Source organism: Hyperoodon ampullatus, assembly GCF_949752795.1.
Source record: "Hyperoodon ampullatus genome assembly, chromosome: 16".
Lineage (NCBI taxonomy): Eukaryota > Metazoa > Chordata > Mammalia > Artiodactyla > Ziphiidae > Hyperoodon > Hyperoodon ampullatus.
In genome coordinates, this window is record NC_136929.1 from 75,844,602 (window position 1) to 75,864,585 (window position 19,984).

The following is a 19,984-nucleotide window of genomic DNA, read 5'->3' on the forward strand; positions in this document are numbered from 1 at the left end:
CAACTGCACGTCCCAATGTAGAGACCTAACCGTGGGAGAGTAAGCCATACCTCGTGAAAAGGCAGGACTGAATGCCTTCCAAAGAAAATAATAATTAGGAGTAATAAAACCACAGATGGAAATTTTAACTATACCTGCTTACCCAAGGTATTTCCAAGCTTGAGTTTTAAGGTATAGATACATGTTTGTAATTCGAAGAACCTCATGACCCGGAATGTATTTTGGATAGACATGATAGTCGAAAAATGGACAGAAGTTTTCAATTATGCTTAGTACAGCAGAATAAGTTACATAATAATGTTAGAATAAAGATGATTAAAAACTCTATGTTTGGTGAAAATGCTCTTTTAAAAATTCTTAATATAAAGAAAACTTTAGTTATGGATATCAATAATTTGATCCAGCTTCCCTACTTTTTCATAACTAATTATAAAATATTTGTTATTTATTGTGCTTTCAAAATTTCAAACACCACTGGTAACCAAAATGGTGCACCTCAGTTACAAAAGTAAAGACTCTTGTACTCATCTGCTTTATTACAAATTAACAGGTAACCCCCCCTTGATATATTTCGTATTCCAAGCAACAAGCAAATAGACTATTTATAAATGTAGTTATCTAACAATTTACAAAAACTTATTCTCAGTGAAAAGAATAAATTTTGCCTTGATTTGCAAAGCTTGGAAGTGACAATTAACCAGTTGAACATACTTGTTGATTTAAGTGATTTATCTGATTTTAATATACTCAGAACTTACTCTTCTTTCCTTTGAAAGATATATGTTCTTGCTAAAAATTTAATAAAGGCAGCCTGGAACGAAGAAACTGCAAATTCATGAATGGACAGTTTAAAACTTCCAGCTCCAAAGTAATTGTTTATAAAAAACTCACACCCTTTGCCTTGATTAATTAACTAGAAAATAAAAATGTATTTTTACTTCCATAGGTATGTTTGACTCCTTTGCCTTTCTTATGTTTTACATTTTAGACCCTGAGTGAGGCTCACTTGCTAATTTTATTTACTAAGAGCTAAAACCAAGCTAAAAGGCTTGGTAAAACATTATTTGCAACACACAATCACACATTCATTAACTTTTATATTACTAGATTTAACTGTCACCTTTTTTTCCAAAACCTATCTGAGGCTGACAGATTCGTCCACTCCTTGAGCAAAGATTCACTAAGTGTCTATTACAAGGAGCTGGGCGGTCTGTTTAGACATTGAGGGTGAAAGCTGAGGGGTTGCCTGCCTGCAGGGTGGACACCTCAGGACAGGCAGGAACACGCTCTACATTTGTAAATTTGTGCTTCTGAGCGGGTCCTGAGAATCTAATATTTCAGTGGCGTCGTTACCTTTACTTTTACTCTTTCTCACTCAATTTTTTGTCCTGGTCTTTTTTTTTATGAGGAAAATGATCATAAATGTTAATAACTAAAATAAGTACACACAGGCAGGGTTATTCAGATTGCTTCCTTTTGGTTGCTCCAATAAAGTTGGACAGCTACTGCAATACTCAGGGAAAATTACTACCTAATGAAAAATACTTCTTATGGATATCTGTGGGAAATTATGAAATACAGAAACTGTTATCAGATAATCTCAGAGGATGGATTTGAAGAAAAATACTGCGAGCTGATAGAACCTTCATCTTCATTCTCTAGATAAAGGATGAAGGTTAGGGAGCAATTCCTTAGAAATGATTCACTCATCTCTTCGAATCTGTGATTCATTCATATTTTCACAGAGATTTGACAAAAGAACTCTGAGGGGTAGAAACATCACTGTTTTCCTCCCGGGCACAATTGCATTCTTAACTACTTTGTTGACAGATCCTAGATATGCAGGCCTGCTGTTATAAAGGACCTTTTTACATCCAACAGAGCAAAACCTATGTCTGAAAACGCATGTTACTACAATCCACAGGGATTTAAAAAACATCGGCCAGGGTGCTTCAGCAACTAGACACCGCAGAGTTCAAAATTCAGCCAGTTCCTTCCAAGCGGACGGCACAAGAAGCTGAAAGCTAACATATTAAACACAACACCCAGAGAGGCCATCCACCAGGAATCACTTGTGGAATGCATAATTCTTTGTTTCCTGCTGTTTGCAGATCATTGATCAAAAATCTATGAATGACAAGACTCAAATTCAGAGAACAGCAGACTGTAGGGGAAAGGACTTCTCTTTGAAAAGTCACTTAAAATAAAAAGACACATCTTTTGTTCCTTTTCTATCAGGAAGACCTTGGTGCCTTCTTTAGAACAAAACGATACATCAATTGTCCACAACTGGTAACGTCTTCAAAAGGTCAGAAAATAAAGCAAATGCATGTGCGGCTCTGAACATGCTCACAACAAAGAAGTGCCCAGGAACACCGAGAACTCTGAATCCACCCCGTTGGAACACAGCTGCTTCACAAGCAGTGGTGAAGATGAATACACTTAAGACGCTCCTGGGAGTAGCATATACTCCAAGTGGGAAAATTAATAATCATACTGGCACTGTCAAAGGAATGTTCAAAACTCTGGCTTGGAAAAGAACTGCGACCTTGGAGCCTGGTTACTTAAGACACTGTTGGGCTCTGTTTTTCTTGACTAGTAATTGTAACCTTAATTTTAAGAAAAAGAAGGCCCAGTAAATAGTATTATTACCATTTTCTGTTATCAATGCTTTATTTTTAAATCTTTAGTAGAATGCTGATTCTTTTTAATTAAAGCAAATAAACCTTAATGATTCTATTTTTTTTTAATTTATTTTATTGAAGTATAGTTGATTTACAATGTTGTGTTAATTTCTGCTGTACAGCAAAGTGATCCCATTATTCATATACTTTTTCACTACAGTTTATCACAGGACACTGAATAATTCCCTGTGCTATACAGTAGGACCTTGTTGTTTAATGATTCTATTCTTTCAATAAAATACAATAAACACTAAATTATACACAACAATGACATTTATTGAATTATGGTTATTAGAATCTATTTCTTTTATCTCAGTAAGACACATGAATCGAATGTATTGAAAAGGGAATTGTGCAATATTTGGCTAAAGGGACATGACGAACCAAGAAATCTTCACTAGTCATTAACTGAAAGAATTTAGCTGAAAAGAACGCATTTTAAAGACATAGATCTACAACTTTCCCACACACCCGACAGTTACCTTGGACAATTCCATGCCTGGCCCACACTGCTTGCAGAGAACACAATTTCCTGACTGATTCCTGAATTCCTGTTGTCCACAGTCTCCTGTTTCACAGATCACTCTACATGCCTAAAAAAAAATGTTTCGCAACACGTTATCTTAAGGGAAGTTAATTCTATTTTTCACAAAAAAGGAACAGTATCTTCAGTGTTAATTCACATAATCACTGAATGTAAACATTAATTCAGAGTGAGGCCAACTCAGTTTTCACTTTAGGAAGAATAACCACTTTCTGGAAAAGTCAGTGGAACAATGAAATCAACAAGGCTGATTCCTCTCTGTATTCCTTGAATGAGAGTTCTCTTTTTCTGGATTTAACTGCTATCTTCTTCTGACACTTTTCTGAGTGCCCAAGGTAAACATAGGTAGAAACTGCTATCTTTTCTAAGTAAGAAGATGTATAAAAGAACAGTTAGGCAGAGACCGAGGTCCTTTTGCAACCCGAAAAAATTTGAATTCAAGAATTTTATTTTTGCTCTTTAAGAAAACATATTCACCCATAATGAGTTGAATAAATAAGTAAATGGAATACATATATAGTCCCAAGAACTTTGCTATTATCCTTTAGACATATCTGATACCCAGCTTTGATGCAGAAGTTTTTCAGCTGAATTCCATTTACTTACAGTTCATCATTCAAAAAATTCTGACAATCGTGAGATCAGTAAAATTCCTGATAATGATGAAAATAACAATGGCCCAATTCTCTGAACGCTTCAGAGTAAAAGTGTCCTGTAAACATGAACTTACTTTCCTACTGATTGCCATTTTGCCACTTAAATTGGACCTAACAATATACTTTTAAAAAAATTAAAGCATAGTTGATTTACAATGTTGTGTTAATTTCTGCTGTACAGCAAACTGATTCAGTTATACATATATATACATTTTTTCATATTCTTTTCCATTATGGTTTATCTCCAGATATTGAATAGAGTTCCCTGTGCTATCTAGTAGGACCTTGTTGTTTATCCATCCTATATGTAATAGTTTGCATCTGCTAACCCCAAACTCCCAATCCATCCCTCCCCCATTCCCTCCCCCTTGGCAACCACAAGTCTGTTGTCTATGTCCTAACAATAAACTTTGGTTCACAGCATAGGACTTAAATGGAAAGATTATCTGCTTAGCAAAAACAAAGGTTGTAAGTCATTTTCAAGATATAGTCTTTATTTCTTATTTTACCTAAAAATGTAAGTTCATCTTATACACACCATCCTACAAAAGTGTGTATATTTGCTTCTTAACAGATGGTATTTCATTAAAAATGTTGATATTAACAGAATCTCAGACTGGTGACAACATTCAGTTCAAACTCTTACATCAAGCAGGGACTCCCTCAGTAACATTCCTGACTATTGACACAATTTTGTTTCCCTAAAGGAAAACTGAGAACCTTAGAAAGCACTGGGGGAACAGAGACTGGTGTGTGTAATGTCCATGGCACAAGTGCACAGAAATGGTTTTTGATGGTTCTAACAATGGGAGGTTATTCAGTACAAACTGCCTCCACCTTGAAGCAAATATCTATAATGAAGTCAGCCAACCTCCTTAAATAAAATCACAGCCTTAACCTCTAGAGCAGGCAGGAGGGAGAATCCAAGGTGGGGTCAAGACGAAACCATGATTTGGGGCTAAAGGTCTAGTAATCACCTCCCACCTTTCTTAACCCTCAGTAACAACCAATCTTAGAGGAGTTTCGTTTTATTGAAGGGAGAGAGGAGATTCCCCTCCACCACAAAGACACTGCATCGCTTTGAGAGAGAAATGCCACAGCTTCTCTTGCGGACCATTTCTTCCAATGCTTAACAACCTCAACTCAAGGAAGGGATGTTTTCCTTACATCTGTCTGCATGTCAGACTCCAATCGGACCCCATTTCCTCTTACTTTGTCTTCCAAGAAGACTTCAGGAACTGTCTTCAGTGTAAATAATTCTTTTTATATTTGTAGATCATGACTGCTTCCAAGAAGTAGTCTTTGTCTTCCAAGAAGACTTCAGGAACTGTCTTCAGTGTAAATAATTCTTTTTATATTTGTAGATCATGACTGCAACTCCAGATTAAATGTTTCAGTAGTTCTTTTGAACACCTTCATAGATGTTTTGTGCTAAAGCTTACAAACGTTACAATTCTCCATCTGTCTTTGACGCTTTTTGAAACCAAGAAGGATATAAATAACTATATAAAACAATAGCATTTAAGAAATGATTCCTAATTTTTCACAAACTGTGAAGTCATGGGCTCCAAACTAGAATCTAAGGTCTTGTTAGGCTGTGCTGTGAGAGGCATCTGCCTATAAACTCAGTGGAGCATCATTATCATGCAGCAACGAGTGATACTGTGATTTTATGATTTCATCTAGATTTAAATAAATAATTGAGACCACTGTTACAAAAGTCAAGACCCAACAGCAACCTTTGACTTATTAATTAAATGCAACAATGATAAAATGAATTTGAAAGAAAATTTTAAGATATGGGGTTAGAAATAGAAACTAGATTGGGTACTAGTTCTATGAATTCTTTCCCCACATTATTATGAAAGTAAAGAGCTGACTTACCAAACAGGCTAGTAAAACTACAACCGTGAAAAATGCTTTCTGTTGTTCTAGTAGCACTTTGAAAGCCATCGCTCTCGTTAAATGTATTTCTGGTTGAAGAGTTCTAAAAGATAAGAAGATACAGTTAACATTAATAACATGAGTGACTGCATTCTGTATTTACTATTCAATGTTACCATTTACTATATACACTAGTAAAACATAATATTATTTAGTATGTTAGTAAAACATAACACTATTTTTTTAAAGGAATCACCTTTTAAAAGGATACCATAGACAAATACGATGTTAATTCTTTACAAATTTAGGTTATGAGAATTGAAGCTTTGTCTACCTACACAGTATATACAAAACTCCTGCTGGCTCTGAGTTCCCAGGCTACACATGCCTTTATTTTCTTTCTATCCAAGTCTCGACAGTGTCCAGTCGACTTCACCCAGCAGAGAATTACATTAAAACTGTGACTTATAGAAACCTTCCATTTATACTGATTTAGTCATACAGGATCAGAACAATCATAAAATAACAACTAACACATGCTAAGCACACCATGCCAGGTACTATTTTGAGCAGAACTCATTTCATCTTCACAACTGCTCTAGAAGGTGGATACTGTCATTATCCCCGTTTTAGAGATGGGGAGACTGAGGCTCAGAGAGGCCTGAGTCACTCGCCCAAGGTCACATCGCCAGTGAGAGGCAGCGCTGGATGCAAACCCAGGTGGGTGGCTCCAATGTCCCCGTGTCACATACACCTGAAAACAACCTGCTCCATTGAATAAAAACTGTGTGCTTGGGTACTGGGCCTTCAGCTCCACTAAGAAGCAGAAATGGCTAACATCTGGCATTTGTGAGCTCTTCCCCAAACCAGCGCAGTGCAAATCACCTACTAGCAGAAAAATGAGCATTTATTTAAAACCATCTAAAAATCATTTACAAGTGATGAATTGGAGGCACTATGCTGACATTTCAAGAAAAGATCAACTAAGCCTCTTTATCTTTACCAGGAGTGATCGAAAGTGTAGAAACGAATCTGTTTTGTTTTGTTTTACAGATTCACTCCATGTCAAGAGAAGAGATTTATTTGAAAATTTTTAAAAAGTGAAGACTCACCTGGTTGCTCCATCGATCAGACAGAGAAAAAATGGTTCAGTTTCTCTTTAACAGAAACCCAGAGCAGATAACCTGACTAATTGGAAAGAAACCAGAGCAGAGAACCAGAACCAAAGAGCTCAAGAAAAACAGCAACAATAACAACAAAGGAAGCGGGCTGAGCAGGCTGCTGTCCTAACTGTGGACCAAGCAGCCAGCCAGGGGCGCACCCCACCCCCGCCTGGAAACCAACCCAGGTGGTCATCCCAGCTGCCCCAGCAGGTCCAACCACCAGGGCAATGAAAAATCATTTTTAAGCTTGGCTGAATGAAAGACCCATTTTGAGTGAATTCAAACGGCTTTTTTTTTTTTTTTTTTTGCTTTTCCAGCTTCTTGGTCATAGCTTTTTTCCCCTTGCATATCTCAAAATCATCCAGCAATTACCCAACCATGCAACCTGCTGCTGTGTAGACACAGCATTGGGGTCAGAAGATAAAATTACATTCCCTGAAAGGTATGCTTTAGGCTATCTCTTTCCCAGCGGGGTCTTCAATTTTTTTTAATGTGTTAATTTTTTAAAAGTAAGAAATATAAAATCTACTTGGAAGTAAACTAATATGGAAAAGAGGGTATAAATACCAAAGCATTTGCATAAAACATGAGAAATAAAGAGATCGATAGAGTCTGTCCATAATCGGTCGATAATCGAGCATCTAGTTTACACAGAAAACTCTCCTGGGATAAGGTGCAGATTACTGTGTAAGGCACACAAACCCTGCAGCATCTCCTTGTAAAGGCACATCAAGCTAGAAGTCATGGTGCTACGATTCTGACTTTGTAAGATACACCCATTGTGTGTACAAAAATAAATATGCCAACATATTATCAATGGTTTAGGTTTATACTGTGGCGATCCAGGTGAATTTTTTACCCTCTTTACCCTAAAAAAATCTTTGTAGTGTAAATATTTCATTAATAATGGAAAAAATATACGTATAGTGCTCTTGGGGCAAAAAAGGTAAGTAACATGATCCTTTTTGAAAGTTTATAAACTAAAAAAGATGATGAGATAAAAACCACATATACACTACCAAAAAAAGGAGAAAATTTGAACAAAGTGTACTATGATTTTTGCATCACAAAGATTTGGGGTTTTTTTTAGATGACAGGGTAGAAAAAAATTAATGGAACTAGATCCAATGTGCTGATTTGTCTTATCTCCCCAACACACATGCTAAATTGAGTAGTTTGAATGGGAAATACAAAAGGAGCATTGCTACACCTAAATTTCCAGGGGTACAGGTGGGTTTGTCCCTGCAATTTATCTTCTGAACTCCTCGGCCCGGCACCTATGCCCTGTATAATCTCACCCGCCGGCCTGCCGGTCCCATCACGGGTCACTGCTCTCACTGCCCACCCAGCTCGGCCATACCCCGATACCCACAGTTCTTCTGGACACCCCTGATCCTGCCCTCTTGGTCTGGACAGCCTTTCGCTTTTTGGGTCCCTCTGGGAACCAGCTCAACTCTCACTCTGCTGAATGCGGTCCACAGCCAAGCAGAGCGAAGAGAGGTGCTCCCTGGGGCTCCACAGCCCTTGCCACATCCATGGACAAGACCCATCACATCGCAGGTCAGTTTCACTCGCAGATTGAATGTTCCTTTAAAGCATTCAATTTTAGGATCACACCTAGAATTCTCTGTGTTCCCAGTGTCGAGCACAAAGGTGCTCAGTGAACATTTCCGGAATTAACTAAGTGAATGAAGAAGCACAAAACAATGAAAACTACATTGTGGAAAACACCTGAGATTTGTTTGCATGTAACAGATCTAATTCTTCTGTGGTGAACAGGATAAACATTCTGTTTCAGATTTATATAAAATCTTATTGCCTTCTCAAGGCATTCAGTGCCTTAGATTAGGACACAGGATTAAATGATATAGTGACGTATTTTTAAAAATCCTAATTGGCTTAAAAAACGCAAGCAGGGATTCCCTGGTGGCGCAGTGGTTGAGAGTCTGCCTGCCGATGCAGGGGACACGGGTTCGTGCCCCGGTCCTGGAAGATCCCACATGCCGCGGAGCGGCTGGGCCCGTGAGCCATGGCCGCTGAGCCTGCGCGTCCAGAGCCTGTGCTCCACAACGGGAGAGGCCACAACAGTGAGAGGCCCGCGTACCGCAAAACAAAACAAAAAAGAACGCAAGCAGTTCTTCACAGAAAATTTCTTACACTGGGAGCTGGGGATTGAACTGTGTCACTGAAATACGCCACTTCTGTATTCTGTGGTTTCTTGTTTAACCTGGCTTTTTATACCAAGAGGCTGAGATGTAATTTAGACTTGGGTGGGTGATCCTGAGAGCCATCAGGGTGATATAAAGGCCAAGTTCAAGTAGTCTTCCGCAGGTAAACCCACCATAACTGAAAACAGCCTGGGCGTTATTGAGAATGGTCACAGGAATGGCAACTGGAACACCTGGGTTTTCAGTCCCATTTCTTAGCAAAGTCCCTCTGAGACCACACATCTACAGAGACAAAAACAGACCCCTTTTCATGGGGTGTGCTGAGAGTCCGCTGAGATAATGCAGGTAAGATGCGTAGCCCAGGGCCTGGGACAGAGTAAGAGCTCATGGCTGCTGATGTTGCCGTGGTTCCTGCTGTTCTTGGGAGCATCACTTACTAGCTGTGGACCTGACCCAAGTCTGTTTCCTTCTCTCTGAACTGGGCGTCGTGACAGTACCGCCTCCTGGACAGCTGTGAGGAGTAAGGGAGCTTAACAGCTGGAAGAAGTGACTGTTCCTGGCCCAGAATAAGTGCTCAATACTCGTTAGCAATGGTGGCCGCCACTGTTAGTGATATTGTCCTTGAGGGGCAAATGGTCCAGTGTGTGTGAGAGTCCCTGAAGGCTGCGACCTTCTGGACAAACGTGGGACATGATGCAGACAGTCGCAATCGAGGGGCAGGTAGTGTTTCAGACCTCTGGACTGAGGCTGCAGAAAGCGTTCGAAGACTGAGAACAGGGTCAGTGTGAACTTAGCATTCATGGTATCAAGTACTGTGTCAGCGCGTTAGAAGTACAGCTTCTTTCCTTACTACCTACCCTCTAAAGTAGATCTTTATCCCCACACAATGGGGAGAACGCTGAGGGCGAAGGACACATGTACTAGAAACAGTGGAAACCAAAGCAAATTCACCCTTGGTGACCCCGGGGCAGGGCCCTGGCGCTCTGCCAGCTTGACTAAGGGCTGTACCCACCGCGCTGAGCATCCAAGTCCCTTCCACTTAGCACAGTAGGACTACATCCAACTGGTCAACACGAACAAAGCTATGTAACCACATAACACGTTGAACGAACACCAACTCTGATTAAGCAGTTATTAGGTGCCTGAAAGGAGGTGGTGCCATCTGGGGGAGGACGCCGCAAAGGTGTGCTTTGCAGGGACTCCCAGCTAAGCAGGGCTGCGGAGACTTTTCATACCACCTGGCCACAGACTATTTAGAAATAAACAATTTAGCCGGTGCAGTGTTATAAGCGTGACCTTGAACTTCCTGGAAACAAATGAAATACCTTATGAAATGCTTTGGCATTCATAAAAAGAAGGAAAAGTTAATGAAATAACAAGCATTTAAGTAATAATATTTAAAGTAAACATAAGGCCATAAAAAGGTATTTACTGAAATTGCTTTTAACTTCTGGGTCTGGCCAAGGTAAAGAAATGCTTTTATAGATGGAATTCCATGTTCTCTTTATTTGGGGGAGGGCTTGTCAAGCACAAGATACACACATTATGAGACTATGTACAATGGGCCCACAAGGGTTTTCATAGTTTGCCTAAATATCAGGAGAAGACCAAGGATGCTGGTTTACAGGAATCTAGGTGTGTGGCATTCCTGCCTCACCATCTGCTCTACAGCAAATGCAAGCAGGTGTCAGAAGAACCAGGCAAGCAAGAAAGAAGAGGTAGGAGCCCAAAGCACAGAGCTGGCAAACACTCTGTTAAGCGGCAGAGAAAGTGGCTGCTTATCAAGTTAACCCGCTTAGCCTGCTCATCTGAATGAATGGTAGCTAACAGGGAGGCGTCCTAATTGGCCAGCTTCCAGACGGGGTAAATCCAACAGATGCTGAAACGAAGTGCAGCCCCCTTCCCTTCCTCGTCCAGATCCTGAAGACCTGGGCTGGTGCGTCACCAGGCAAAGCTCAGGGTTTCCGGGAGCAGCTGCGGAGGGGCAGCCCCCTGGATCTGAACCGCGGTGGCTGCTTCAACCTGCAGGTCCCTCCACTGACGCCCCCTCTTTTGCCTTGGGGCTCTCCTATACACTGTGCCTCCTCTACCGTGCCTTCCCTGCACCTGTCAAACCGGGATCTCCCTAAATCTGGCACGGGCACCCTCCTTGGTGCTTCCACAGCACCCTGGATATCTCTCTGTCTCACAGGATGGTTATCTGGTTCCTTCTCTCTCTTTGTAGTTCTTGTATTGCATCTTGCCAGGATGCATTGTTTCCTTCTGTCAGTACAGCATTTAATTTTAAAAGTAAGTTTTCAATATTAAAAATGAAGCATTTTCCTGAAAAATTAGAAAGCCTGGCATCCATGAGTCCCACATTAAGGCAACATGAGCTACAGCTGAGCACCTGTTGTCCCGTCCATAGAAGAACACAGGCGTCTGGTGCTGCAGTCCCTACTCCTCCCTATTGTCACAGGGGGGCAACCTTCCTTCATTCATCATCAACCAAGCCATGTGAGTTTACCATCAGTTAGGGTCTGAGGACTTCATGACAAGAACTGCGATTTCCCTCTAGAACGGTAACTCACCCAAAATATGTGCCCAACAGATGCTGAATTAATGAAGAAATTCATTAGCTAGGGATAATATTTTTACTCTTAGGGCTGTTGTAAGGGATAAAATAATATAGGGGAGGGCTTCCCTGGTGGCGCAGTGGTTGCGAGTCCGCCTGCCGATGCAGGGGACACGGGTTCATGCCCCGGTCTGGGAAGATCCCACATGGCGCGGAGCGGCTGGGCCCGTGGGCCATGGCCGCTGAGCCTGCGCGTCCAGAGCCTGTGCTCCGCAACGGGAGAGACCACAGCAGTGAGAGGCCCGCGTACCGCAAAAAAAAAATAATAATAATAATAATAATATAGGGGAAAAATCTGTGCAACCACAGTTTGAGCTTGAACTATAAGTGATGGTGGTAGCACACAAATCAGGTGAGGACCCCATTTCTGAATATAGGGCTATAATATCGACAAAGATCACCAAGGAGGAAGATCTGGTATGTATCTTTCTAATTTTAATAATTCAGTAACCCTTTTGAGAATAGTCTTTATTTGTGATCTTATAAATGACCAAAATATATGAATGTGAAATAACTAAAAAAATCTGGATAATTCGTTTCAGAATAAGTTGCTTAATTTTCTTTTTTTCCCCCCCCATCCCTTCAAAGCCATTTGATTTATTATTCAGCACACAGGGCATGCAACATGTAAACATTTTCATCTAGCAAAACTGTATTAACATTAGGTCATGAAGCTACAACCAACTCATACATTTTTCCAATATGCAATAAGCTGAAATATTTTTAAAGAAATCAACATTAAAGTACACTGGCAGGCTTACAATTTACAAAATCAGCACTGAAATGACGCCAATGCCACACATACAGCCTTTTACATTTAATGGTGGAACAGAACCATAAATGGCTGAGAATAATGTCAGTCCCATATGTGAAGAGAATAAAAAATTAATTAGAAATTTAGGGTACTGCTATTTCCAAACGGGGCAATAACCCCTAGCCTCTAACTGTTGTTTATCTTCGTCTTCAATTTCACTATATCCTGAAAATTGTTCTCCCTACATGGTAGGGTTGGCAGCCCTTTTTGTAGCCTAGGAAGCTCACGAAGGCATGCAGTAATAAAAATATACATATTGTTGTTGGCTGGGAAATGAGAATGATTTCCCTTTTCAAGTCAAGAAATATCTTCTACTAAAAACTCTACAAGCTTTAAAATGTTCTGTTGCCAAATACAATATTTTCAATTCCTCCAAAGTTCAAAAACATTAGGGGCCAGTCACTGTCAGGCTCCTATAATTTTTTTCAACAGAACTTAACCTGGGATACGGTTTTTTGAGACTAATTCTTTTCATTTCTCTGAGTTGTAGATGCTATCATTTTTGCTTTAGGAAAATCAGTCATAGTGTTCTCAGAATGTTCAATCAACAAGTGTCTTGTAACTAGTGTACTCTTCCCCCAATTCACAAATGTTTCTCAATCCTAAAATACAAATAGGACAATTGTAGCATCAAGGTCTGAGGGGACCCCAAACATTGACACAATCTATTCTAGAGAATTGTGCATAATAATGTCTACAACACAGCTGTTTAAAATTTTATTTTAGAAGCCTGGATAGATTCCAAAGTCCTTCTTTGTAACATGTTCTCCATTATAAGAGGCCTCCATTCTTTTAGAATTTCCTCAGATTAGAGCCATCTGAGCAGATGGACGGGAAGCGTTGGCTGAATAACATCTAATCTTGAGGTAGACAAGCTCCTTTGTCTTATATAATTGCTGAGGTTGGTTGTTCTCTTTTTAAAAACCCACGTCTTAAAACGTCAATTTAAAAGGTACCTATTCTGTGACGTGTGGACTAGACGATAACCCAATACCGTTTAAACATCTTACTTTTAAATGTAAACATTTGAGACAGACAAAATACGATGAATGAATTCACTGCTCAGCCAGTAAATCATGAAAGGAAACTGCGTTTCTACTGCTTGACTGTTCTTTTTCTTCAGCCAGAAGGTCATTTTAGAAAGGCTATGAACATTTAAGAATCAGCTGCCATGAGACAAACGCCTTGAACTGTTTAACTGTTCCTGGCTCTCTTATCACATAAGCAGCTGTCTCTTTATTTGGGGTGTACATTTATTCGAGGTGGGTATTCTTATTCAACTTGTTGTCAACAGATAGAGCATGCTGGCCTTTTCCAGATTTTTAAATGCTTGACTTTAAATATTGATTCATCAAATTTAAGAGGACTTGGCTTTCTTCATTAAAGATGCCTTCAGTTTTTTTGTGCTGTGTTATATTTTGAATGGTTGAACTGGTTGCAGAGGATTGGGCTAAGCTTGGGTTCAGAGATTTAAATAGGTGAAAAAGGAGAAGAATATTCTCCTCATGTTAGCAGAATTCCTCATTTAGGTTTCAAATGTCCCCAACATACCCTGGATTCATATATTAGAGCTACAACTAGTAAATTAAATTAACACTTAAGCATAGCATGTGATTATTACATGTATGTACAAACATATTATATATAAATTAAATTTGATGACCATCTAAAGTAAAAAAAATTTTTCTGTTCTTTTAAAAAGCCTCTTAAAGGTTACTTAAATTTAGCAGTGTTCCTTATTCAAGTCTTCTGGATAGGAAAGGCACTTTACATTACAATTTCAAGTGCATAAAAAGTCTTCCTATGTCCTTACCTTTCAAATTCAAAATCCAGCCTGGACTCGGAGCCTAAAAATACCCCCATCAAAGAAACAAATAACTTCCATGAATGTCCCAGAAAATGCTAACACAACATCCTAGAGCTAGCACTTAGTATGGAAAAACATTCCAAAGCTAATAAAGCCATGTGGCCTCAGTAACAAAGCAGATGTCATGAGACACTTCCATGGGTTAAAAAGGAATAAACATAGAGCTCATGATAATGCACTATGTATTCATGTCAAGGCAGTATTTTCAAAATGAAATTGTATTTCTATGTTTTGTATTATTCTCAGAACTTGATAAATATTATGCGAAGAAAAACTCTTTTTAAGTACCGACATCTCTGTGAGTAACTGTCAAAAACTGTCTTCCAGGGAAGGACTCTATTCTCACCCCCTCTAGCTACATATGTTTAAATTAGATAATAAGCAGTGCTTGAAATAAACATGTTTTAAAACTACACCTAAGGTGAAGCTGTACAACAGAAAACATATGGAGTAAATCCTGAACGAAGGCAATATAATATTCCCTTTGGCATACAAGTATCTGGTCATGAAATAACAGCATATTAAAATAAATCCTTCTGTTTGTGGAAGTCATGTTTAACAATAACTGTTTCCTGTTTATATAAAGAAATCGTCTTCTAGTAAAGGAAAACTGTCATTGGAGTAAAAACCACCCATTCATAAGTAGTTTGTTAAACTGTTTCAATTAAAGAAATATCGAACAATGCTTATTTTTTTTGTTGTTTGCAAATTGAGTCCTTTTATTAAAATGCAAAAAAAAAAAAAAAAAGTGACCTGGATTTCTTACAATGGTAACTGCAGGTGTGACGCATAGCTCGCTACCATCAAAACAGATCGCTGTATTTGGATGCTTCCAAACGTCATCCTCAAGAGTGTATGAGCTAAATTTCTGTTCCATGAAATGGCATGAGACCCTTGACCAGGGCTGTGAGAGCGGCCCTTCCCATCACTGCGTCTACGGGCTGCTGGCACATCCTCCGAGTGCCCTCCCTTCCGCTCCCCAGTTCCCGCCGGGCCGGCCGGCCTGCAGACCGCTTCCCGCCAGGACGAGCTGGAGCGCCCCCATCCAGGCCCCGGGAGAGCCTGGCGCACACACTTACACACTCACGCACCTTCGCATACATGCAGCCTTTCTATTTACAAGATCCCTGCACAGCGGGGCTCAGCGCGGCCACTCCCGTCGCCCACGGGGGCCGTGGGGTGCTCACACCCTCCGCTTCCTCCAGCTGCAGCATCTCGGTGGCCTTGCTGTCAGCCCTCCCGGGAGTCGCCTCCGCCGGCCCTGCCCGCCCGCTCCCTACTCTGCACGCGAGCAGCCCAGGCCGGCGCCCCCTCCCTCCACCCGCAGCTGCCTCCTCTCCGCGCGCGTCCCGCGCGGATCCGCCGCGCGGCGCGGCGCCACGGCCCCGGGGGTTGGCGGGGCACCTACCTTCCCGGGTGCCTGGAGGCTGCTCCGCAGGTCCCGGCGGCGATCTGACGCTCCGGTACGCGCTAAGCCAGGCTGAGCGCGCGGCACTCGGTGCGGAGCTGGGCCGGGGTCCCCTCCGCGCGCGCACACCCGGCACGTCCAGGCGCCGCGGGTCCGCGCTGCCCCGTAGCCCGGCAACGGCCACCGCCTCCGGCCCCGCCCACAGGGAGCCCCGCCCACATCGGAACCACCGCCCACCACCCACCCTCTGGGCTCCGGGCTGCGTCCCCGCAGTCCCCCGGGTGCCCCAGGCCGCGGTCCAGCCGCTGGTGGCCCCCGGGCTGCGGGAGCTGCTGACTGCATCCCGCTGGCGGACCTGGGCAGGCAGGAGGGGGCTCACCAGGACCACGGAGAGCGAGGCTGTGTCGGGGACCTGCCTGCGGCTAGGGGGGCGCCTTCGCGTCCACCTGGACCTGTTTCCAGGCCTTTGTGCCTCTACGCTGCCGGTGACCTTCTACCCCGCGCCCGCCTCTGCGCCAGGAAAGGCCCGGGAAACAATGTGACACGTGTGCGCGGCTGGTCCGAATCACCAGGACCCAGCCCACAAGCCGCCTCGTCATTCGCAGATGCTTTTCCCGGCGGGTCCTCCCCATTTCGCTCGCCGGACATTGGCCTCCAGAGGTTGGGGTGCGTCCACCGCCTCGGCGCGGGCACAGCCCGGTCCGGCCCAGGCCCCCGGGGATCGTGGGCCGCGCAGGTCCGGGCTTCGTGCTTCCACACGCGGCTTGAGGACGGTGCCGAAACTTCTCCACTTGGCGCGCTTACGAAGCGAGGCTAACGGTGCCCGCTCTACAGATTCAGTGGAAGGAGTAAAAGAACCATGTACAGAACAAACAGGTTTTCGGCGCTACAATGCTGTAGAAATGTAAGCAATTGTCGTTCATCCGTCCAGTGAGTAAGTGGACAAACTTCCCCCCAGCCCAAGAGACTGCGCACGCATCGCGTTGGTGCAGGGGCGCCCACCACTTCCTGTGCTGGTTTTGATTTCCCTGGCACACCTGCACGTCTCTTTGAATGGAACCAAATCCCATGTTTCCTTTCTATACCGCAAGGCCCATAGTAGCGGTCAATCAATGTTTGTTGAGAGAATGAATAAGTTGTCACAGTTGGTCACCAATCCGCCCGTCTCATGACCCCGCACTGAGAACGGCGAAAGCGCTACTAGGTACTTGTAAAAAATACATTAAAAATATCCTTCCAAGTGTCAGCCTCAAGGCTGTCATGGCCGGAATAGAAACCGCAATCACGACTTATTTTTAACCATTTACAAATGATACGCACTGTCTTACCTGAACGCCAAGGCGAGTGTGCCTGTCCCCAGCCTACCTGTCGGCTGTGATCTGGGACCACATCACACCCCGAGGTTCCCTAACAAGCTCGCCCTTAGATGGTAGTTACCTGTTTGTCTAACTAGACCTCACCTTCCTGAGGGCACAGCTTATCTTCTTCGTAGCCCAGAGCCCAGCACACAGGGCATCCTCCGGCCACCGTGGTTAAGCTGACTTACTGCTGCCTCTCTGTTAAGGTCTCACACACTCACCCCTTCCTCCTCGTTTTCTCTTCATCCCACCACCCCGTCCACTGCCATACAGGCCCTCGGCACCTTTCCCCTGAATGCCCCGCCGTCAAACCTCCCTTCAAACCTCCCTCCCGGCTGCTCTGTTCTATCCGTCCTGCTTCCCCCTGCCTTTCATCATGGTCACTGTCCGATGAAAAGATTTACAAAGATTCCTCACTGTGAAGAATGGCTTCTAGTCAGGGATTTCCATGTCTGGGCTCCACCCACATCTTCAGCTCTATCCTTCCTGCCTCTAGACGGGACACTTGAAGTTCTGGCCAAACTGGTCTGCGTGCCTTGCCTCCTGTGTGCCCTGAACTTGCCCTTCCTTTGCGCCCCAAGCTTCCTCTTTATGCTCCCTCCCCTGAGTTGGGGACCAGCTCAGAAGCCACAGCTCTCAGGAGTTAGGGCGAGGTCTGAGGCCTTTTTACCACAATGACAGCACCCTCCTGTCTGGAGTTCCTGTGACTTAGCTTTCTTCCTCAAGGACTTAAAAGGAGTCCTGCTTTCAAGAAGCAGCATATTTTGCTCAAACTTGCATCTCTGAGAGTATCAAACATTCACACGAATGTTCAATAAGTGTTTTCTGAGAGGAATTTAATCTGCCAGCGCAGGAACTACTTTGTTTTTTCTCTGGCCTCCCTTTCTATTCAGAGACAGTGGCACATTATTTAGTTCACTCATTCTTGCATCACATCATCTGTATGTGACTGCTCTTCCCCGTGAGCCCGCTGCTAGCTCTCTGCGGACAGATCTTATTAACGTACACAGTCTTTGGCATCGCATATTCTGGGCTTGGAGGCCAATTGGCCGTTGGCTAGTTGCATGCCCTTGGAAAAGTTACTTGACCTTCCCAATTTTCTATATCTTCTACTGTTGAAATAAGTTGTTTCACTGGTCGTTGTTAAATAAGATACGGTATTTAAAGAGCTTGGCCCAATGCCTGGCACACAGTAAGTGCTCATTAAATGGCAGCCATTGTTGGCAGGGCTGTACCTTTTGTCAGGCACACAATGCCAAGCATCAAAAATCGATGATAACTGAAATGGTATTTGACAGTGGAGAGCCACTGAACCTCTGCACAGTAGCTGTTAAGTGCCTCTTACTCTTTAAAGAAGAGGCCGCTTAAGTTAACAAATGCTCCCCACTTACCTCACTTTGAGTGTAAGTGACCTGGGGACAGTGTCTGAAGGAAGGAGGACCCAGTGGTAGTACAAAAAGAATCATATGACTCCTAGGCTCTTTCAGAATGAAACCAATGCTTAGAATTAGAGCTGCAAGCATTCGCTCCCTTTAGAGCACTATCATTAATAAATTGAAATTTTAGTGAAAAGGCTAAATTCTTTTTTTTTTTTTTTTGGCCGCTGTGGCTTGAGGGATCTCAGTTCTCCAACCAGGGATTGAGCCCAGGCCCATGGCCGTGACAGCCCAAAGTCTTAACCTCTGGACCAACAGCGAATTCCCTGAAAAAGCCAAATTCTTATGAAGATCTCGGCAGAAGTGTTTTTGTTTGTTTTTTGTTTTTTTGCGGTACGCAGGCCTCTCACTGTTGTGGCCTCTCCCGTTGCGGAGCACAGGCTCCGGATGCGCAGGCTCAGCGGCCATGGCTCACGGGCCCAGCCGCTCTGCGGCATGTGGGATCTTCTTGGACCGGGGCATGAACCCGCGTCCCCTGCATCGGCAGGCGGACTCTCAACCACTGCGCCACCAGGGAAGACCAGAGGTGTTGTTTTTAAGACTATGTTACGGGGTTGGTTTTCTGAAGCTAGTTTTAGCAATATCTAAGCTGATACGCAGTGTATTTGTTTAGAATATATTCCTAAAAAAGTTGAACCAATGAAGTAACAAACTTCTTGAGAAAATAATTTCAGTGATAAGCTAGCTCAGTGGAAGCAAAATGAATGGAAAATTGTTTGACTTTCTAGTAATTTCCATGTAGAGCACTATTTCATGGGAAAAAGGCATAGAACGCAAGCTACATGAGAATCCTGAATTCCGTCCCTTTGTTCACAGTGCCTGGCACGTGGTAGGCACTCATTAAAAATTTGTTGAATGAATGAATACATGGGGGGCCACAATCTCAAAGAGTTGTAAAGTTTGCCAAATATAGTTAAGAAAATAAGAGGGAAAATAACCAAGACCCAGCTATTTAAGTAATTCCCAGCACCCACCGCTGCCAATCAGACTATCAGCGTAGGGCTGGGGCCTGATGGGGAGCAACTTGCCCAAGGTCACACACCAAGTTAATAACAAAGCAGGATCCAAAATCCAGGCTTCCTGAACCCTAATATAATCATCACCGTACCACGAATGCTTAAATTAATACGCATGGAAAGTCCAAGGAGGGTATTTATTTAGTTGATATAATGTCAAACTCATGACATTTATAGAGCAAAGGTGCTATAAGCTGCAGCACTTGCACGGACCCTGGTGAGTTTATGACACTGCGTTGGCCAGACTCTGCCCATGTGTTTACTGAGAGGAGAAACGAGCCATTGACTCTCCTCCTCTGCTTCCCTATAAATACAGGGGACTCTTCCGCACGTGGCAGAATTAAGGAACAGGCTCGCAGGGCAGCAACCAAT

General features: G+C 42.9%; 1 protein-coding gene across 1 annotated transcript in view; it reads right to left on the reverse strand.

The window, feature by feature from the left end:
- Nucleotides 1–16,023, reverse strand: part of TNFRSF19 (TNF receptor superfamily member 19) — a gene marked incomplete at its 3' end in the record, with an annotated part of 79,351 nt that extends 63,328 nt beyond the window's left edge. The window contains exons 1-3 of the mRNA XM_079721774.1: nt 15,803–16,023; nt 5,769–5,871; nt 3,167–3,277 (exon numbers count right to left, since the gene is read on the reverse strand). Of these exons, the coding sequence (XP_079577900.1) occupies nt 3,167–3,277; nt 5,769–5,837 (180 nt within the window). The 5' untranslated portion in view covers nt 5,838–5,871; nt 15,803–16,023. The remainder of the gene's footprint in view (nt 1–3,166; nt 3,278–5,768; nt 5,872–15,802) is intronic.
- Nucleotides 16,024–19,984: the final 3,961 nt, after the last annotated feature.